The sequence below is a fragment of the Syngnathus scovelli genome, chromosome 10 (assembly GCF_024217435.2).
Source record: "Syngnathus scovelli strain Florida chromosome 10, RoL_Ssco_1.2, whole genome shotgun sequence".
Classification (NCBI taxonomy): Eukaryota; Metazoa; Chordata; class Actinopteri; order Syngnathiformes; family Syngnathidae; genus Syngnathus; species Syngnathus scovelli.
The window spans coordinates 5,236,530-5,257,280 of NC_090856.1; the positions used below are offsets into that span (position 1 = coordinate 5,236,530).

Sequence of the window (20,751 nt, forward strand, 5' to 3'; positions counted from 1 at the left end):
TATTATTATTTGAACCACAAACAACCTGGCACAATTATCAAGGAAATAGCAGATTGTTGGCTTGCCTTTAGCCAAAGTTGAGCTAATTCATTTAAGCCAAAACAGTTTGGGATTTGAAATTTCTTGCTTGTTTCTACACTTCTATCTCAAGTCATCATTCCCATTGAAATGAATACAAGTAACTCTTTGCTGAGACAATATTAGTCATTCTATGCAGAGGATAAAGAATATGTGACTTTTTGAATGCTATTAAATTATGGCTGATCAATTTCTGTTAAATTCTTTGCTTAAAGGATTACATCACTGCGAAATAGATGCTAATTAGCACCAGCATTTAGCTAGTGGGGCCTTTTTTAGCCAGTTGTTTTTTTATAAACAAAGTGTAATTCTCATATGGTTCATATGACGGTATACTTGATGAAACTGCTGCCCATTTTTTAATGTATTCAACTGAGTGATGTAAAAGTATAATGATATCAACGGGACATATAGTTTTGCAACCAGTCTCGGTCGGGCGTATTATGGAAGTAGCGCTGTCTCTACCGTAGTTATCCATCCAATGCAAATGACGTGAGGGCATTTTGCAAAGAGGAACAGCTGAATACAAGCGTAGCAGCGGACCCCCCATGCTGCTATCTGGCTGCCGCCGGGTTGAAGTACAGTGCGATGATGCGACGCCCTCCTGACCAGACGTGTCCCCCGCCGGAGTGGTCTAACATAAAGACGCGCTGAAAGCTTGGCCTTTATTCACCCTCCCAACGGCCGCCATTCATCGCCGACTCTCCTTTCTGCTTGCTGAAAAGACAGAGTGGCCTCCTGTGCCACTGGAGCGCTCGCCTGTGTCTAAATGACCTTGATGTCCCCCCGCGCCGATCATAAGCGCCGCCCCACTGGGATTCTTGTCATGATTATGATGATGACGATGAGGAGGAGGAATTATGGTGAAGGCCTCCGATGGAGATGTTACAAACACTTAACTGTCAGTGAATAGGCACAAAGGCTATTGTCACCTTTTCACAAAACAGCGGAACCGCCCAACGTACAATTCTCCATTTGAACAATATGCTGAAATAGATAAACCATTGTACAATGAGACTGTTAAAAGCCATCTTGAATATATTAAATGTTTTATTAGCCTTGTTGAGAAAAATGTTAGCAAGAACCATTTATTTAGTGTACAAAATGCATGAACGGAAACTGGAGCTGCTACGTCACATCAAGTGCACCTACAGCCTCTATGTAATGTAGGCCAATGTGGAAACGGGTTAGTTGACTTGAGATTACCAAGTGAAGGGTGCACGCATTAGAGACACAGTGATAATGCTTGAAGGGTGCATGCACACAACATACGACTCATCTAAAACCGGCTAGTAGTCCACCTATGTCGAGACGGCTTGGGTTTGTGGTCTCTTAAGTAGTCCAGTATCCAAGGTAGCTGTGAGACTTCTTTGTGATCTTTGCTGTCTGACGTACTTTGTGGATTGACTTGAAGGAAAAGCAGGCTTTTTTCAGTTCAACAGATCCAGTTGACTCCAACACATACACGCCTGAGGAAAGTACCACTCTACTGTCAAAGTCTTTTTCAGAAAATAACTTAAAAGCACAAGCTAGCTCTACAAATAAACATTACAAATCTGATCAAATGTACATATATGCGACACGTGGGTGGGGAATGAAGACGTCCGCTTGGCCGTATCCGATGTCAGGCGAGCTAGGAGGGCAGCATGGGGAGGAAGTGAGTGGACGGGTGTCTTCGCCTGGCCTTGTGGCCGCGCCGCGGCTTCCCCCGCCCGTTCAGCGAGACGAACATCTGCCTGCCACCGTGCTTCCAGCGTAGCGAGGCGTATGTGTTGTAGCCGTTCTCCTCGATGCGCTCTTTGAACTTGCAGCTTGGGTTGTACTTGACCTGGAAAGGACGAGAAAGGTCGTGAGCACCGCTGTAGAACATAACCATGGACAACTCCTCTTGTAGCTTGATGCTAACGTCTATTTAGCAAATTAATAGCAAGCTTGACAACATTGTAGATTTTTCCATCATACCACACAAATGTCATTGTTTGCCATGACTTGCCACTGGTGTTCCACAAGGCTCCATACTAGGTCCACAGATTTTTTTTTTTTTTTTTCGTTCTAAAGCTCACAATAAATTGCTTGCCATTACATTAGAGAACTTGTAGTATTCCGCACACCTCGATACTTTTAGTAGAAAAGCTTGATGAGATTGTTTTGTATTTGGGTGAATTTTAAGTGTTGACCCGACGTGATGGTGTGTCAGTTTTGCGTGAAGATGAACAGATGTGTGAAGGCAATGCATAGCATAGCCGCGCTTTCATGGGTACTTAGCGCTCTTTATCAGATAATCCAACACACAGATAATACTACCTTCCCCTCTATTTGAGGTACTCTGTTGATAACGCGCGGATGCTACTAGTGCGGCGGAATGTTATTGCGGCTTCACTTTGTAGCGGGTCGAAGGTGATCCTTATCGCTCGCTCGCTGACTGATTGCGTGTCTGTTTTTTGGCGGAGGTAGACCGCACACCTCAGGTCTGATCTTAAACAAAGAGGCGGGAATACATTTAAAAGCCTGATGTACAGCACACAGACCAGACTCACAAAAAAAAAAAAAGAAAATAGAGCGATGGCACGCAAAGACTTTTAAAGGAGCCAGGTGGCTCTTTGTCATTGCTCGGCTTTCTTGTGTCTGCCGTGTATTTTGACAGTAAAACAAGCCGCAGGTGTTACAGTCGTGATGGACAGGAACACTTTGACCTCATGGTGAAGCTCACAAGGGAGCTGCTGGTCCAAATTGTGACCTCCGTTCAAATATGCTTCCTTTTTTTTCACAATGCAAAATAGTCAGTCCAGGCTAAGTCCAAATTTGTTTACGACTTAAGAAAAGCTTTCCAAACAACATTGTACTTTATTGAGTCTGTGACCTTTTAAGACCTTTGAATGGTGGATTTAAAGCTTAAGTTTCATTTTTAAGGATTTAAGGCACTCATTTTGGATATAAAAAAAAAACTTTTTTTAAGGCTACTTTGATCAAATGTAAGACCTCTCTTGATTGTGACCACTAACAGCTCTTTCACTAGATTGTAAATTCCTAACTAGTTAAGTGAATCTATGACCTAGTTGAGACAGTTCAGACAAATCTTCCGAGATTGACCTCCTCCTCCAACGGTTGGCTGGTTGTAAACTCACCGATCCGAAGAGCGTGCCCTTCTTGGACATGGCTAAGTACAGCCCGGTGCTGACAGACTTGATGGCAACAACTCCCACACTGACAGATCGGATTTCCATCAGACCTGGAAAATAAAAGAGTGAACCAGTTAGCTTTTTTTTTTTTTGTGTGTGTGTGTGATCCTCATCAAAAGCCGGCCCAATCAATGGGATGCCAGATGCTCTGTGGCCAATACAAGAGAGAAAGCACACAGACACAAAGCATTCATACAACACACGTTGAATTAGATCATATTGCGGAACTTGTGGAATTGTTTGGGGAAGGGGGCTGATGCCCACAGTTGTTTACAGACGGACAAAAAAAAAAACGCTGCGTCTGCTTTAGCCTCATGAGTGCTCCTGCTAACGCTGAGAATAAGCTGGCAAGTTTGCAGGCTAATTGTTTCCTCTGGGCACCGGCTTGCAAACGAGTCCCATGTGGCTCACGCTTGATCTGGCTTTTGTCTGCGTGCAAAAAAAAATTAAATAAAATAGAAAAATTAAGCAGTGTGACCATTGTCACAAATGTTGAGGGTTTCAGGGCTTTATTTTGAATGAGAACAAAGTACTTCAGGAAAAGATGAGTCTTTTGATGATATTTTCTCACGGCTTTAATTGCAAGAGCATCCGAATGTGGCGGTTCACCCACCATCATAGCTTCCACACGTAAGAAAGGGAGAAACAAATAACAAGCAAGATTAAATTATGTTGGAACGACACTGGAAAAAAAACTTTTGCCTCATAAAAGTCAGCCCCCTCCTCCAAAAAAAGTGGCACTGTTGATAATAATAATAATATTATTTTTTTCAGATTTGGCAGAGTAAAATTCTGATATCTGTTTAATTGGCTGATTACTAATTCAATTATATATTTTAAATATATATTTTCCTCCCTTAATGCTTAAAAAAATAATGATATGAATAACAGTCAGAAAAAAAATCCATCAATTCTTGCTGTTTTTAAAAAAAATACAAAATTAAATCGGATGATAATCATTCCGGCCCTAGTTACGATGTTTGTTATGATGACTGAAAACTCCGTATTTTAAGTCTGGAAACAATGTTAGGCAGAAAAAATAATATTACAAGACTCTGCTTCTCCCATCACGATGTCCCGTTTTGAGCGTGTCATGTCTGCCGGCGGGTGAGATCATCCCGCAGACACCACCGACTACAAAGAGTCCAAAGCAAAAAAGTCAAAGTAAACAAACACATGGAGTTCCTGTGGAGTGTCTTTGGTCTCGACTAGCTCCAGCTGCATAGGACCAGGGAATGCCCCATTAGTCCGTCCAGGTAGGCATCCAGCTGCACCCCCATCATTCCATCATTCCTCCGCTTCCTCTGATCCTCTCACTTAACACTTTGATGGCAAGATTCCTTTTTTTTTCTCCCTTTACGAGCCGTGTTTACAAACACCGGGTGTGCTCTGGTGGCACCTGGAGCGCGCGAGCGACTCGCAAGCAATTAGCCGAGGCCCGACCGGCCGATTGGAGCGCTGCAAGGATTTACGGGGGATTAGTCCAGGCCAATGAAAAGCACTGGTGCCTGAAAATGCTTCCAGCAGTAATTGCCGCTTGGACGTCCCACACACAGGAGAGAATCATGTTTGTCATCATCTAGATTTTGTCCTTTTTTACGTTCTTGACCAAGAGTCAAAATCTCACAAAGAATATGGCGTGTTTTAGTGAGTAGATCAAAGTGAAATACTTTCATGTTCCATTTTAATGTCTGGTTCACCTAAAAAACAAAAATCAGTCATATACAGAACCGCCAACCTTTCCTTAGAGTCTAATTTATTACAGAAATTTCTAAACGCAACGGAGTTACAGCCGAAAATTATATTTGGGGAAAAAAAATAACGGTGGGTCGCCCTGCCCAAAAAAAAAAATATTTGGTAGATAATTGCGACTTGACTCATCCGTGATTGCTGCTAGCTTTAATAGATTCATATCAGTGGCAGGAAACAAACGCTAGCAACCGAGGACTTCGCTATTTCCGTTCATTTTTTATAGTTGTCTTTTTTCTGGACAGCCTACAGATGACAAAAAGAATCCATATTAGGCTATTATGTTGATTTTTTTTTGTCTTTGTAGTCCCTATTCTTCTATTAATCCTTTTTTTAAGTGTGGTATGAGGGTAATTATAACTCTAAGAACATGTTTAGTAGCTTATTGAAGTGTATGAGTAAGAGAGAAGTGTCCTCGAGGTTGCGATTTACGGCTTATGGCATTTTTCTTCCCAAGAGTCCACAAGCTAGCGGCACAAACGCAAGTCTTTTAAATGATATCAAAAGGAAGAAACACTGGAGTCCAATTAGCTGTTTGCTCTTTAGTGGCATTGGAGAGTGAAGGGCCCTTCTTCAGTGTGTTCTGCTATGCAAGTATCAACTGATGGCCCCATTGAGCTCATGAAAAAAAGTGCTTTTGGCTTCCCACTTGCAATTGGGGAGATCTCTTAACCTTTGACATGTTTTGGCTGGGACTGTCAATAAGCTCAAGCTGCCATTACAAGCAAATCCCGCGCTATACATGTCCAGTCAACTGTGGACTCGCCATTTCTTTCCCCTTTCTATGGGGATTTTTAAGTCTTTTTTTTTTTTTTTAATTTAATACTCTTTCTTTTCCTTCCATCCCCCATTTTTTGGACGTTAGCCCATCGTCAGATCATTTAAGCCTTTTCTGACCTTGGAAAGGAAGGGGAAAAAAAGGCAGAAAGCAAAGCGAAAGAAACTCTCATGGGGTTCTTTTCCTTTTGTCCAGCTCATGCTGGGCGGGGGGGGTCAGAGGTGGGGGGGGTGCACGGTGAAGGTGCTGCTTTTAAGATGGGCTGGTGGGTAAAAAGGGGGGGTGGGGTCTTTGTTACTCACCTGAGAGGTAAAAACAAGATCTTATTAAGCTAGGTTTTGAATAGAGCGCACAAAGTGTGGAAGAATGGCAGAAAATAGCCACACACATTTTTCCTCCTACTTTTCTTTTTGTTCCCTCGCCGGCTCTTTAATTTCTCGGGTTGCCCCCTTGAGCAGCCCTCTATGGCTCAGTGCTCGACCAGAGCCGAGCCTGGGAATCTCGTAGTTCCCGCTGTGCGCCTGTGCTTGATTGACACACCTTTTCAATTATTTCACAGTTTGCTTGCTTTTTAAACGGAGAGGGCCCTGTTGGTTTTTTTTTCTTCCCCCTTTCCCTTCTGCCCTCCTTTACAAAATAGCAGCTTTTCATGTCTGGTCCGGGCCGCCGGGCCTAATGGCTGTGACCAGCACCTTTGATCAGCCGTGACCCCCTCTGAGGTTCTGGTAGTGGGTGAAACGGGCCGCCTGTGTGTATCGACGCACACAAAGGCGGTATGGCTCCGTATTGCTTTAAACACCTTGAGAGATCGCTATGGGAACATGTGCCGAGGTGGCGCGGGACGGGAACTGCTGATTGGTGGACTCTCGTGAATTCCTTCTAACAAGTTTTGTCATAATCTTGAAGTCATCATAGAAATACAAAGTTTGGCTGCTTCCAACATGTCATCTTTCTGTCATTCATTTGATCAAATCAGAAGCAACACAAATAAATATTGCCCACCGTTGTTATGTAAGTTAGTTTGCTTTGAGGATGCCCAAGAATAATTTATTTTGCTCCATCTCTTCATATTGATTGCTAGCTGACAGGTCGAATGTTCTGGAAGTCTAATATGTCCACTGCGTGGCATGCGATAGTTGGGCGGCTGCTGATGTCATCGGTCAGCCACGTGAAATCCGATCTTGGCGATAAACTGTCCTTTTACAGGAAACTTGTGTGCTGAGGCTGAATAGTCACTTTTCGAGCGGCACACTCGTCGAAATGAAAATCCAGGCTCTTGTTTCATATGACTTGAAAACCTTTTGTATTCGTACATTTTAGAAAACCCATATAAATATAAATTATGTAGAAAAAAAATAGATATTTGTTTTTTGTAACAAAATGCAAATTCTGGAGGAAACAAGTTATCAAATCAAGATTGAACACCTGATAAAATGAAATACCGCCGCAATGGTTCCTTTCTAATGAGGTGAACTGCGCCACAACGGGGCTCTCACTGTGAGTGTGTGTCGTGCAATACAACGAGTGTGTGCGCCGCGTAACCGACTCTTTGTTACACAGCAGCTGCCAGTCTAGACTTCCCTCCCTCCATCCCTCCCTCCATCCCTCACTTCATACTGTACCTGTCTCCCATCTGCCAGCCTGCACATTCACATCCTTCTTTCTCTTCACTCCTTCTTCCTCCCTCCCTCCCTCCAAACACGCTTCACACCTATTGACTCCAACAAGGCGTCGGTATGATTTATTAATTCCTTAGCAACAGTTGTGAGAGAAACCATATAGACAAGAGATCTTGCATACTTCTGCCCCGAGAACCTGAAACCAACGTTGCTCGTTTAGACTAACTAATTGACCCACTGGTGAAAGGAGACTGGCAATGCATATAGATGGATCATTTTATTTTTTTTAATTTTATCATTATTATTTTTTTTCCATCAATGCAATTGCTTGAACTCTTTTTTTTTTTTTTTGCATGTCGGGCCAAATCAATCCTTGCGGTAGACCAACTGCTGTTCCCCGCCTCTGCTTCAAACGGAGCTCAAACTGTCTGGAAGTAACCGGATTCGGAAATCCTGGACAGTTAGGGGTCCATCAGCTATGTGCTCACGCTCGCTTTAATCAAATCAAATTCGCAGAGGAAACGAGAAGCAGGATTATTTGTCCACCTCATTTATGCTTCTTTTCTTCTTGGGCACTTGAGCTTTCGCAGACGCAAACACGCTGTCACCAAGGAAATCACACGGTACACACTGCGTGCCGTCATTCCGACAATGTCATCTTTTCCCTTGAGGATGTGCGGTACAAAAAAAATTTTTTGCAATTTTTTTCTTTGTGCAAGGCCTCTGGAAATTATTTCGTATCAATTAGACGCAGAAGTGGCAGGTGCTGATGTTCTCTCTTTCAACTCTGTGAACGCGACACACGGTTGGGATCTACTGAAAGCCGACTCCCGTCCCCTTTTTGGCCGTACCGCCGTCCGAAAGAGGTGACATTCTCCCACACATACAATCCACAAGCCCCGTCCTCCTCTTTCAGGACTCTTCAGAGCCCCGTGTTACCCCGCCCCCTCGACTCCCCCCCCAATCTTTTTCAAACGGGGTTGCTCGGGAGAAAGACTCCAGGGATTAGCCCCGGCCAGGTTCTTTCAAAGGCCATTAGAGCAAATTACAGGTATCCTGTTACCAGAGTGCTGGGACAGGCCAGGTGAGGGGCGCAGAGGCCACGTAGGAGAGCAAGGGGTCAGCTCGGGACAAAAAGACAAGGCCACCCTGGGCCCCACTCCATCGGAGGCTCTGCCCGGCTTCGCAAACTGCTCGGTCCGCATCCATGAATGGCTCACTTGATGGGACCGCCGAGACATTGTCTCACCACTGTAACTTTAGCCTTTTTTTTTCTTATAGTAGCCCCCCAACATACACACACACCTCCCTCTGCCCAAGCCTTTTTTTTTTATCCTCTGATAGATGTGGGCAGGAAAAACTAAAGAAAATCTACTGTAAAAACTTCTAGAATGACACTTAGTGGACACCCGCTCAACAATCTGAATTGAATAATTCAGAAAAAAATTGTCAGTGATCTTAATCTAATACCATTCAACCATTCAAAATAAAAATAAAAATTATAATTATTTTTATGAAACCTAAATGCTTTAATTCCTCAATTGATCCAACCCCAACCATTCAAAATAAATAATATTTTTTTATGATTATTATTATGAAACCTAAATGCTTTAATTCCTCAATTGATCCACCCAAGTAATTTTTGCCTGTTTTTTAAAAAATATTAATCAAGTAAGTAATAAACACAGTTTCGTAACATTAGCAACTTTGTGTATACTAAATAACAAACAGGAGAAAAAATTGTATTGATGAAGAAAAAAAAAATCCCACCAACATTTTCAGGTAGTTCCACCATCTGTATTCAGACTAGCTGAGGTCAAATGCAAGTGCACAAACAACCTTCCCATATGTCAACGGTCTGATTGGAGTTACATTGAACCATCCGTGATCCGGACTTCGATGTAAGCCGTAATGGCAACCACACGTGTGCTGTCAATGTATCATTAAGGGACTGATGTTGTTGATAAAAATGCTAGAGATGGCCACGGGGAGTTCCGTATCCTGTCATTTTCTTTAACATCTCACACACACACACATGGATCGGCCACACACACACCCTATCCCAACCGGTGGATGACAATCTAGTGGAGGAGCTGCGGAAGTGTTTCATTAGCCAATTACCGCTGTAGATAAGGCCTGCGTTCCCACAGTCCACAGGGCCGTGGGTCAAATGTGACCAATTACCCCCCCGCCAACCCCCTTGCTAGTCCCCTCACAGAACAGATTATTGCGTCTGATTTACCCCCAGTCAGACAGACTGACCCAGTACTCCGCAATCCACATCTGGAGAGGTCTGAGTGGGCTGGAAGTGTGTGTGTGTGTGTGTGTGGGGGGGGGGGGGGGGGGGGGGGGGGGGGGGGTTGTCTCTGTGTGTGATTGCACTGAAATAACGGCGACAACCTTTAGAGCACGGGTGGTCAATCTTTGGCCTGCGAGCATTTGATTCAGTGCAGTAGACAATTCTAAAAACAGCAATGGGACTTTGCACCTTTACGTTGTCTTCGGGAAATTGAATCGGTCAGAACAGGACCTGCTTTGTTTGTCTTAGGAGATGTTTCGTTTCTCATCTGAAGAAGCTTCATTGGGTTTTGCAGAGGCATGCCCTGATCTCAAACGGGATAATTTTGGGGGAAATGCAAAACGATAGTCGTTAATTGGCTTGAAATTAGTTCTGTGCTCCCTCCTATGAGCTCCAGTTAGAAGGCCAACAGAAGCATTTTGGACCAACAGGAGCTTGAGCGAGGACCCTCTGACTCCAAAATAAATTGCATTCTAGTAATCCGGCCAAGATGTAATATAGGCAAAGATTGCTTTACTTTAGCCATCTGCCAAAGATTAAAAAAAAAAAGAAGCTGGATTTAACAATATCCGCAATTTGCTGCTCTAATTTAAAAATCACTGTCCAATTTTAAACCCAAATTCGTTCACACTGGCCCGTTTAAATAAACATGAACAAACGCACCTGCAAATTTTGGTGAATTTTGGAATGTAAAGCAAAATGGTCCCCCGCGGGATCGTATAAAAACTCAAATGCCCCTTGATGTAAAGGTTGAAAGTCTGTGCTGGTATTTACCCCCCTCATCAAGCAGTAATGAGTGCACACGTCCTGTCCGTGCTGTTGTAGACCCCCCCTCACCCTCACAAGATGTGATTGTACTTAACGGCACATCAATCAGTACTTTCAGGAACCCATGGGAAGCCCCTCTGATGATCAAACTCTAATTTTACAAGCATATTTAGGGGATGGGGGGGCAACCTTAGGGAGAAACTGGCTGCCATGATTGATAGCGGGGGTGAAAAAGGTTAACGAAGGCCAACAGCGTGCGCCTGTGTGGTACCAATCTTCCCAACCAAAGAGGCCTTTTCTTTAATCAGGGAGGGGTGGGGGGGAGCAAAGTGCCTCCAAATCATGCATCACATCCACAACAAGCCAGCGGCCGCCTATCAAAGGCTTCGCGGACAGTTACGAGCAGATCTGCCCGCTGAGAGCTTTGTGACTCACGCGGCTTCTGCAGTTTCCTGCACTTTGCTGCCCTGGGAATAGCGGACGGCACGGTGGAATCCACATTAGTCTGAGGTCAACCCCCCACCCCCCCCTTACATGCCGCTAAATTGCAGAAAGCTGGCATGCCGCTGCTGCGTCTGCGGCTGCTTTTCCTTGGCAGTCCAGCACAGACTCGGAAAGACGCGGGAAGTAATCAGACAAAAACAAAAGGGCTTGTTTACGCTTTCCGAGCCCTGGCGTTCATCGGATTCTCCCGCAATCTTCATCCCGGAGTAAATTACAGTCACTTTATCGTATGTCAGCAGCCCCTTTTTCTAAGCCGCCTGCACTTTTCCATCTTTGTTCTGCAGCGCTGGTCTGTATAAATGACGCTGACACAAAAAGGCGGGAAGGCACCTGCGCATAACAAAATTCCACAATGCTCGACCTCTTCTATTCACGGGGGAAAATAAATATTTATGTTTGTATTCAATGTCAGCACAAGAATTTTTTTTTTCCCCCTTCCTGCCCCTTTACATCACGAGTTCCAATGAGTGAGCACAGCACCTGACACGGAATACACTCCGTGGCCTTTGCCTGGCCCTCATTTACATTATTCAAATGAGATGGGCACACGGGGAGGTGACAGAGGTCAGGACTCTGTCACAACTGTCACCTGCTCCACTGGCCAGACAGCCTTGACCTCCCCCCCATCCCACCTGCTACGGCAGGAGAGGACAGGTAATGTAGACGACAGGAGAAAAGTACCGACCAAAACAAGATTACAATTCCATTTTACTTCTTATTTAATTTAAAAAGAAGTGTTGGGGTTCATAATGGCTTAATCGAGATGTTTAAAAAAGTTTTCATTTTGTGGATTTTTTTTTTTTTTACATTAGCCGAGGTGCCTAATGAATGGTCTGGCCCGTGTGTGTGTGTGTCTCGAGTGAAGTTGGTGTCACCTTACAAAAAATGAGCTGCAGAATCGGCAACATGACTCTGCAAGTCATTAGAACAAAGATGGCTGACTGTCCCAGTGCAACACTTAGTGCTACACAAGCGTGTCTCCTAATGAGGAGCATGTCCCCTCCAAAATGGGAAAAACACCCGCTCACAACTACACACGCACACACGGATAGAGGGTTACAGTCTGGTTCAAATTAGTCATTTGGGAAAGGAAGCACACATCTTTTTTCAGTTTAGGGTGCACTTCATGCTCCTGCAATGACACGAGTCTAAACACTGGCCACATGCATTCCAAGTGCACACAGATAAAAAGCAGGTCGCGTGTTCGATCGTGCGCATCACATTTGCATTCAATATCTTGATGACTCATTCGATCCGCCTCACACTCGAACGCAGACGGCTGGAGGTTCAGTGATACATTTGATGTTAGTACAGAAAATCCCGCTCAATTGTGTGTGTGTGTGTGTGTGTGTGTGTGTGTGTGGTAGGGGGGGGGGGGGTTCACACAAATCTGGTAGCGCAGCTGCAGGCTCGTGTCTAAAAACCGCCAATCGTAAAAACATGGAACTCCCTTTCGCAATTAGCTTCATGTTAAAAGTTTGCTGCTTTGTATTTGCGGTTAGCGTGTTTAGCTAGGTGGCCCAAAACAATATCCTTTACGGTGATGACGTTGCTTGAGGTGTGAATGATTTCACCCATTTCACACCGATTGCACTTTATGCCCAGTAAAGTCTATATTTTTATAGCCTGATTGCCTGACAGCCAGTCAATATTTGTCCTGCATGTTGTGCCAGCTCTATTTATGTTTATACGTTTAAAGTCTATTGGGACTTTATGGAACTCCCTTGTGCACCTGTGATAACAATAGAAAAGAAACAGCAACAGGAACATCACACATAGGAACGCCTTACCAACTCTTATTGCTTCCTGTGTGGACCAAATCAAACAAGACACTGGGTTAAGAGGGTATGTCTGTCTTTAGGGCAACAGGTGCCCTGCATTCCTCTCCAGTGTCGGGCTAACTCGCATATTTAAAGCTATTCAGTCAAGTAGTTAGCCGTAGCTACATATCCAAAGGATATGGAATAATCTGGAATAATCCAGACTACCATTGAAGTTTGTTTGTGAGAAAGCTTCATAAAGTAACTCACAATGGGATGTACAAGAGTCGAATTTACCGTGCGCTGTGTGATTAATGCTAGCTTGTTAATGTTAGCTCGTTACAAATAGCGTCTAATCCCCAATCAATAGGGGAGGAAGTTTCTTAGTTTTCTCAGAAAGAATATTCAAAGATGTCTTTCTTTCATGTGATTTCTAAGATTTCTAAACTCTGAGAATATCAGTGTTGTTTTAATCAAGCGCTTCAAAGTCTCAAGTGTTTTGGCGGCAGCTCCTGTGAAGTTGCGTTTCTTTTGTGTCACCTTCACACCCACAGGATGTAACGATGAAGGAATTGGGTGCCGGAGCCAAAGTCAGACACTATAAACCCAACGATGAACCCAGTAAATCCATAAATCCAGCAGACGAGCCAAAGCCAGACTAGTTGTTAGCGACTAATTGCTCCATTCACGATATGGCGCCCTAGTGGCAGAAAGCAGGGATGCTCGACTTAGAACAGCTTGCAAAGGGTCAATAATCATCTGCCTTTCGCAAGCAAAGGTCACAGTCCAATCGGACTGAATGGCGATATGATTGATTTATAGCTTTCCTCACCATTTTAGAATATCAATTCTCATTGGGGACACCCCCGGAGAAAAGCTTACATCGTGCCTAACGAGCCACTGGAAAAGCTCCAGCACTCCCCTTAGCTTTTCATTTCCACCTCAATGCCGAGCAGAGTCCGCCCCTGCCCTCATTAACATGCATATTATACTGATGCAAAATCCCAAAGTCCGTTGATCCGGTCAAGCGTTCCCGTCTGACCAAATTACTTCCAAGTCCCGAGTTTATGTCACAAATGATACGTAGTCGTAGGAATATGCTAACGTTTCTATACCTCCGAAGTCTGAGACATTGGTGAGGGAGAGACTGTCGAACAAGTTGGAGATTCCCGAATACAGGATGTTATGAAATGGTTAGTTCGGAATTTTCGTCAAGTAATGGCCGGAGAAACTGAGTGTGACTAACCAAAATATGTGTACATAAGTAATTAAAAAATTACCATAATATGTTCCATTTTATGACTGACAGGATCATCTCAGTGCCATCGGTCATGTCATGGTTTGTGCACCTGGCATGGGATGGATTCCCGCTAAATGTCCTCGTCTCATCCGCCTTGTGATTGGTTCGTGAGGTTCTGGGCAAAAGTGTTTAGTGAACGTCTAAAACAAGTTTGACTCATTTCCACAACATATTTCATCAGGGTGGAAGATTCCCCTAGCACTTCACTTGCTCCCCCACCTGTTCTCATACTCTGGGCGCCATCCAAGTCAAACGTGAACTCAGAAAACCCGAGAGATGCTGCTTGCGGAGGGAAAGTTAGTAAACACGAGAGTCGCTCGGACGTTGGGTCAGAACTGAGGTGGTACGTGAAATAATCCTGTACACGGAGCTACTTTTCCTCTTTACGATTTGTCATTCGAAAGCCGTTGCTAGGCAGGGCTTTGCAGCTGTCTCATTAACAGTCTCTGACCCGGGACAGGATATGATGCCGACCTGCCTCTTGTAAACACTGCCTGCGTGTTTTCCCCTCTCAAGCATGTTGTACTTCAACATACGCGCGTGTCCAAAAGAAAAACACATCAAGGAAGAAGTTATTTTTAGCGACTTTAGCGATCACATGATACTTTGTTTCCTTAGCTGGTGTGGCTGTTTTGGTATATTTCGCGCTATCGTTGACTCTTGAGGTCGCGGTGGATGTGTGGCTAGCACGGATTCAGGGTTCATAATCCAGGCTACTTTCTGTGTGGAGTACGCATGTTCTGCCCGTTGCTTGTGTAGGTATAACTAGCATAACTAGCAAGATGGTCCGGCAATAGCGAAATCAGAAAAGTAGGTCACCGTGGCAATAATAAGCAGAGACTCAGCCATACATTTTTCGGGCTTACATTTTTTTAGATGCAATTATCAACGATTAAATAATAATTGATTGATGATTAATAATTATTAAGAAATACCAGATAATTGATAACCGTCAAAATGCGGAAACCCAAAGCTTTGCCGTTTGTGTGCATTCGAGTGTATGTTTGTGTACGTTTGCGCATGTGCAGCAACGTCTTTCTCCGAGCACTTTGAAGAGGTAAGCGATATGCTGACAGACCGCCCTCGTTCTGACGAGGCTTTCAGAAAAAAAAAAAGAAAAGCATCAATCTGAAGTTGAAGGCTCTTTCATCACAATCTGTAACTCTAGACACCCGCTGTTGGTTTTGTGTTGTTATTTTCAATCTCTTCTGTCCAACTCATTTTACTCCCTCATCAAATGCCACTTTTCCTCCCTGTGGCCTCTTCCCTCAGCTGTTCCATGCCACTGTTCCGCTGGGATTGATACAATATTTTCCAGCCCTCAATTAGCACATCGCTTGTTGACTAATTCAAAATGTTTTTACGCCTGAGAAGGTGCTGGAAAAACTGAGTGGCGTGGAGGTGAGGCCGACAGGAACCCGTACCGGCGCTAGAGGACGGGTCGACTTTTAAAGCAGCTGTTGCGGAAGCGGAGGATCCGAGTTCGTTTGGTATCCGATTCACCGCTGTGGTCATTAAATATGTACGAAGTACCACTCCAATTTTCTGCCGCGCTACCGTATCAGTATCAAGAAATCGTGGGGGTCAATAGGCTTTAAGTCTGATTGAAAGCCTCGGCGCCCATTTGTAGCTAAGTAAGCAGCTTTGTGCGGTATTACGAGATGCGACCGCATGTTCGAGTTAAGCTTTTGACAAGACCGCCGGGCCTTTGGCGCAAGGTTCGAATCAAAGGAAATGAGAGGATGACGGTGGCTAAAGTGGACGGGGACGTGACATAAAGCGAATATTAATATATTGATGAACAGTTATATATTTACAAAGACAGGTGGTGGCTGGCGTTAGTCTGCATATTTGTCAAATATGCACTGGAGGAATGTGAGGCAACAATTTTATTTTTGTATTTATTTAAAAAAAACTATATGTATATATAGTCAATTTGAAAAAGTATGTTTTTTCAGGGGCTTCAGTTAAGTCAAGTTAAGTTTAGGCTTCAGTTTCATCATTCTTATTTTTCACAGTAAGATAATTTATCGATTTACTGCTTATTAGCATTTTCTGAAGAATTTTGGAGGGATTTCAAAAAGCATTTGAATAGTCGTAATAATATGTAAAAAAAAATTGTCAAGTAACAGTACGCATTGGTATATTTGATACAGAGTAGTGATTTAAAATGAATGAGCTTGCCGGTGATTTTAACTTCTCTGTAAGGAAAGAATAATTCCGCTCCTTAAATGATGCCATTTAACAATTCGTGCAGCAAATGCGTGACATTACAATAACTAAATAAATTAACTTTTTCCTTAATTACTACAGTGATGCCGTTATGGTATCTGCTCTGCATGCTCGACCGCTGCAACTAAAATAATTTCTTGTCGTACCTGGCAGCAATAAACGCCTGAGTTAGTGCAGACAACTTCAAAATGTAAGTCACCTCACCTTGACTTTCAAACAAGTTTGTGTAGGTGCGAAAAGACATTTCCAAGTGCCTCATTTGGACAGGTGAGCAAATGTCACTCACAACTTGGAACAGTGGCAACAAGCCTGCCAGTGACTTGAACGCAACAGCTGCTCCTTCCCCTCCACCTCGGTAGCCATGTGGAAAAACTCTGACTCACCCGGTCGTGTTCAAAAAGCGCCATTAACAAATACATAAATATGACAGTCCCAGCATTGCAGCGGGCCCCGCCTGTCACTCTGAGCGTGACGGACATGGAGCAAGGGCAGCTCATGAGTCAGCTCCTCTGACCTGGTCAAATGTCTGAAAGACATCCATTGAAGGACACAATGAGGTGCGGCCGCTGCACTTCTCAGGTGTCCTGCCAACCGCAAGTTTTATCTACAGTGCTACGCTAAAAAGTCTTAGCGAGGTTTTGATAAGAGGACCAAAAATGTACAACATAAGCTAATAATATTTACTCCAACAAGCATAATTCAAAAAGCCCAAAAATTGAGAATGAAATCTATGCGGATGCACGCAAAGCCAGATTCGGGCCACTTTCCTCAGCATCAAAATAGTACGTGTTTCCATGGATACCAGCCGCTCGCAATAGATGCGCTTTCATCACAGTTTTGATAAGTTCCTCCCCGGTGACCCTTTTTGTTTTTCCATCCTAATATCTTTCCTCAAAGAAAATAAATGCAGCACCGGGGTGTCCCCATGAGGATCTTAAATCCACACCGGAGATTGCTTGTCTTACCTAGCAACCTGCGTCCTCTTTACTCTAAACACAACACAAGAAGTTGAGTAATGATATAGATGCGGGAGATCCCTACGAGCAGCAATAAAAGAGATAAAGTCCGACAATAAAAATCAAACGTCACGAGATACACGGCACCCTCGAAGAACGCTGCGTCAGCGACTTACTGTCAGCGTAGTTTTTCCGCCGCGTCCCGTCCACCTTGCCCGTCTTGTCAATGCACAGGAAGAACTTGTTGGCCGAGTAAAGCCGCCGTAGCCGCACGTCGCCCTCCAGGTGATTGTAACTTCTCGTATGCCTCTCCAACGTCCACGAGCAGTTGGCGCCGCCCGCCAGAACCCGAAGGGGCTCGCGTCCCAGCCCGGGAGAGCAGGCCCCCGAGGCGGCGGCCGTGGTGGCCAGCAGCAAGGCCAGGCAGAAGGAGGCCGCGCCGGGTTGCGGGGGAGGCCGTCGCCTGGCCGTGGCATCGGAGGGTTCAGGCGGATGGAGGTGAGCGACGGATGGCGTCCATCTGCACATGGTGGGTCACACTCCCCCGGTGCAAGCTGTAGGCATGCTGATGGCTGGGAGACGTCCCAGTGCGAGAGTCCTGAGGAGAAAGGGCAGCCGCTCACAGGGGACCCCCCACCCCCCTTAGATGTTGATCAAAAAAAGCTTCCTACTGCAACAAGCTTGTCAAAGTTCCTCCGACGGTTGTCATCTTGTTCCTTTCACATCTCTTCATTTGATGAAAGTTCCTCTCGCTCCGCTCTCCTCCTCGCCGTGAAGGTTGCCTTCCAGTTGAAAGTCCTGAAGGATGATGCTTGTGTGTTTGTGTTTATATATACATGTATATCTCTGTATGTGTGTCTGCGTGCGTGTGTGTATGTGTGCACCTTGCGATGGTCTGCTCTTTCCAGCTGGGCGGGAACAAGGTGCCTGTCTGAGCTGCTGACCCGTGGCTGGGAAGGAGTTGAATGAGGGTTGATGACTGACTGTGTGTGAGTGTGTGTTTGTGTTGCCAAGAGAGGGAGGGAGCAAGCCCGTCTGCATGTGTCAGAGTGAGCGGCAGCCGGCGAGTGTGTGTCAGCTCACTCGCTCGCGCGGGGCAGTGAAGCAGTAAGCCCGTCGACGGCCTGACGCTCTGCCGGCCGGGCGTTTCTCTGCTCAGTGGGAGCGCCGGCTGACTCGCCGTGCATTTTATTTTATCCTGGGCAGGGCTAGCGGCATCCGAGGAAGGACGGGGTGGGGTTCTGGGGGGGCGATTGTAAGGAGAGAGCTGAGGAGGCGGGATCTGCAAACTCATTCATAACCATTTCTTGCAAATGAGAAAAGTTTCAATCTGTCTTGTGAGGAAAAAAAAAATGTTGGAGTTTGAGAGAATGTACATTTTGGATTTGGGTCTACGTGCAAGCAGGTTTGTCCTTGAAAACTGAGCTTCGTGGACAGACATTCAAAATATCTGGGGCTGTATTGGTAGAGGAAGGACTTTAATTTTTCTTTTTTCAATAGAAAATGAAACTCAACATGGCGAGACGTTGGCATTGAGTCCTGATTTCTTTATTGTCACACCTCGCATGTAACTGAAAAGTGGGGAAAACAAACTTGCAGTTTCCCTTAGAACATTCAAAGACTTGAAAAAAAATTAAATATTTGCCAAGAGCACAACACACAATTCCAAAATGTGATTAAGTGCGCTTGTGGAAATGTGGCTTTAATAGCCTCAATGCCGCGGGCCTTTAGTTTGTCAAGTGAGGTGAAAACAAGCAATTAACCCCTTGGTGGGGATGCAAAGTTGAAAGATGCTCACGTGAGGTTTCTCAGTTAGTGCTGCTAATTAGCTCCTTCTAAAGGGCTCCTTTGAGCAGCACCCTGAGGCCAAAGTCCACCAGTACTGCTGGGAGTGGGTTGCGGGGCCGCACTTCTCGGAAAAAATGGTTGACAGTCACTTCACACTCCTTTGCATGCTAACCCCCCCACACACTCCTTTACAACAACACACACCTCATCCCCCTCAGACGTGTTGTCTGCCGAGCCTCCATTTAAGACATCATAAAAATAAAACGATGAGAAAATGACGGGGCTGCCAAAAGCTCCTTGAGGTTACTAACCTTCCAGCCTCTGTGCCATGTGTGAGAGAATTAGAGGAACGGAAAACGTAACATTGTATATCAAAAGTCAACAATAATAATGCTCTGTTCATTTCTTGTAGCAAATTGCTGACTCATCAGAAACTCGTGGCTTATGCTCCCAATGGAACCCCGTTGTCGGTCATAAGATCTCCGAAGCCATTAGCCTCCTTTTGTTTCTTACTTTGGTTTAATCGAGAGACACAGAGTCATTAAGCTCAAATCAATGGCAAAAAAATGTGAAATGTGATCACGTCTTCACCGCAAACCGTAAGTTACGTGCGGAAAAAGTCAGACAGGAAAAAAGTTCACGATCAAGAATCTTATTCATACTTTTATTTGTTAGTTACAATGATTGTAAAGACATTCTTAAGATCCTCTTGAATTTTTTCTTTGGCTTTATGTTATATCTTTATAAAATGACCAAATGTGATCATTTTTGATGCAACTGCCCTTTTTGACCTTTTGGAGAAAAAAAATATTGTCATCAAATAATTTTGCTGGGATCCACACAAATACACAATCTAAAAACTACGCTCAAAAACACGAGTGTACAAAGTTTAATCTGGTCTTATGTATGCCAAAAATATTTTTCTTCCAACGACAGGGAATTTTCATGCAGGTTTGTCCAATCCCGAGTGCCACCCACTCACCCGAGTAGGATGCTCTCAAGTGGTGGAACCTAATCTTTTCCCAGCAGGGATCCAAGCGCCTCTGCAAGTGTATGAATGGAGATAATATCTCTATAATGAGGCCTGTTTTGTAGCATCAAAGTAGTCAAAAGGGGCTGAAATCCGAAACCCACCTCCCCACCCCACCCCACCCTGCCTTGCCCTGACAATCCCTCAGTACCAGCGCCCTTTTATTAATTGTTTTGTCTGCCTGCTAGGTCGCTTGCTTTACTGCCGTGTTTGCGTTTTAGCCGCTTACCCTTGACCTAGCATGTTGAAGGATTTCACTTGATCAAATTTTAGTTCCACTGTATATAATAAATATTTCAACATCCCGACAATGACGACACTAACCGCTAACATGTCGACGAGCCTAATGGCTGACCTGACATGACTTCCCATGTAAATTATTCTGCCTCAATTAAGACGCACTCGTCTACACAAAATTGACACGACCTCAAGCAAAGTCATTTCACATGAGTCACTTATTAAAGTGTGTTGGGAACTCCGTTAAGTGGAATGTGAGTCACAACAGTCCAGTAAAGATTCCTTCAGTCTGGTTGTAATGGACTCAACCCGACGTTAAGTAATGTAATGTGATGAGTAATGTTTCATAATTGCGGTTTGTTTGAAAGTTTAGACGGAATGTAAAAAATACTTAATGTGCTGCTTGGAGGCTGCACTTCTGATGTAGTTAAATTATTGTGGGGAAATGGGCTAATATTAATAACATAAAGGGAT

General features: G+C 44.4%; 1 protein-coding gene across 2 annotated transcripts; it reads right to left on the reverse strand.

Annotated features, from left to right (window-relative positions):
- Nucleotides 1-1,110: 1,110 nt before the first annotated feature.
- On the reverse strand, nt 1,111-18,368 carry fgf22 (fibroblast growth factor 22). Of its 2 annotated transcripts, none has more exons than XM_049716645.1 (4): nt 18,107-18,368; nt 17,399-18,020; nt 3,204-3,307; nt 1,111-1,906 (listed from the first exon to the last, which is right to left on the reverse strand). In XM_049716645.1, the coding sequence occupies exons 2-4, from the start codon at nt 17,748-17,750 to the stop codon at nt 1,712-1,714; spliced, it is 651 nt and encodes a 216-aa protein (XP_049572602.1). In that variant the 5' UTR covers nt 17,751-18,020; nt 18,107-18,368; the 3' UTR covers nt 1,111-1,711. The 2 variants fall into 2 exon arrangements, with proteins under 2 accessions (XP_049572602.1, XP_049572608.1); XM_049716651.1 differs by having other exon boundaries at nt 17,399-17,820; nt 17,894-18,368.
- Nucleotides 18,369-20,751: the final 2,383 nt, after the last annotated feature.

Coding starts and splice junctions, on each gene's coding strand:
- fgf22 (XM_049716645.1), bottom strand. CDS start 17,750: ATGTGCAGATGGACGCCATCCGTCGCTCACCTCCATCCGCCTGAACCC. Junction 3,308..17,398: donor GCGGAAAAACTACGCTGACA/GTAAGTCGCTGA, acceptor TTTATTTTCCAG/GTCTGATGGAAATCCGATCT. Junction 1,907..3,203: donor AGGGCACGCTCTTCGGATCG/GTGAGTTTACAA, acceptor CGTCCTTTCCAG/GTCAAGTACAACCCAAGCTG.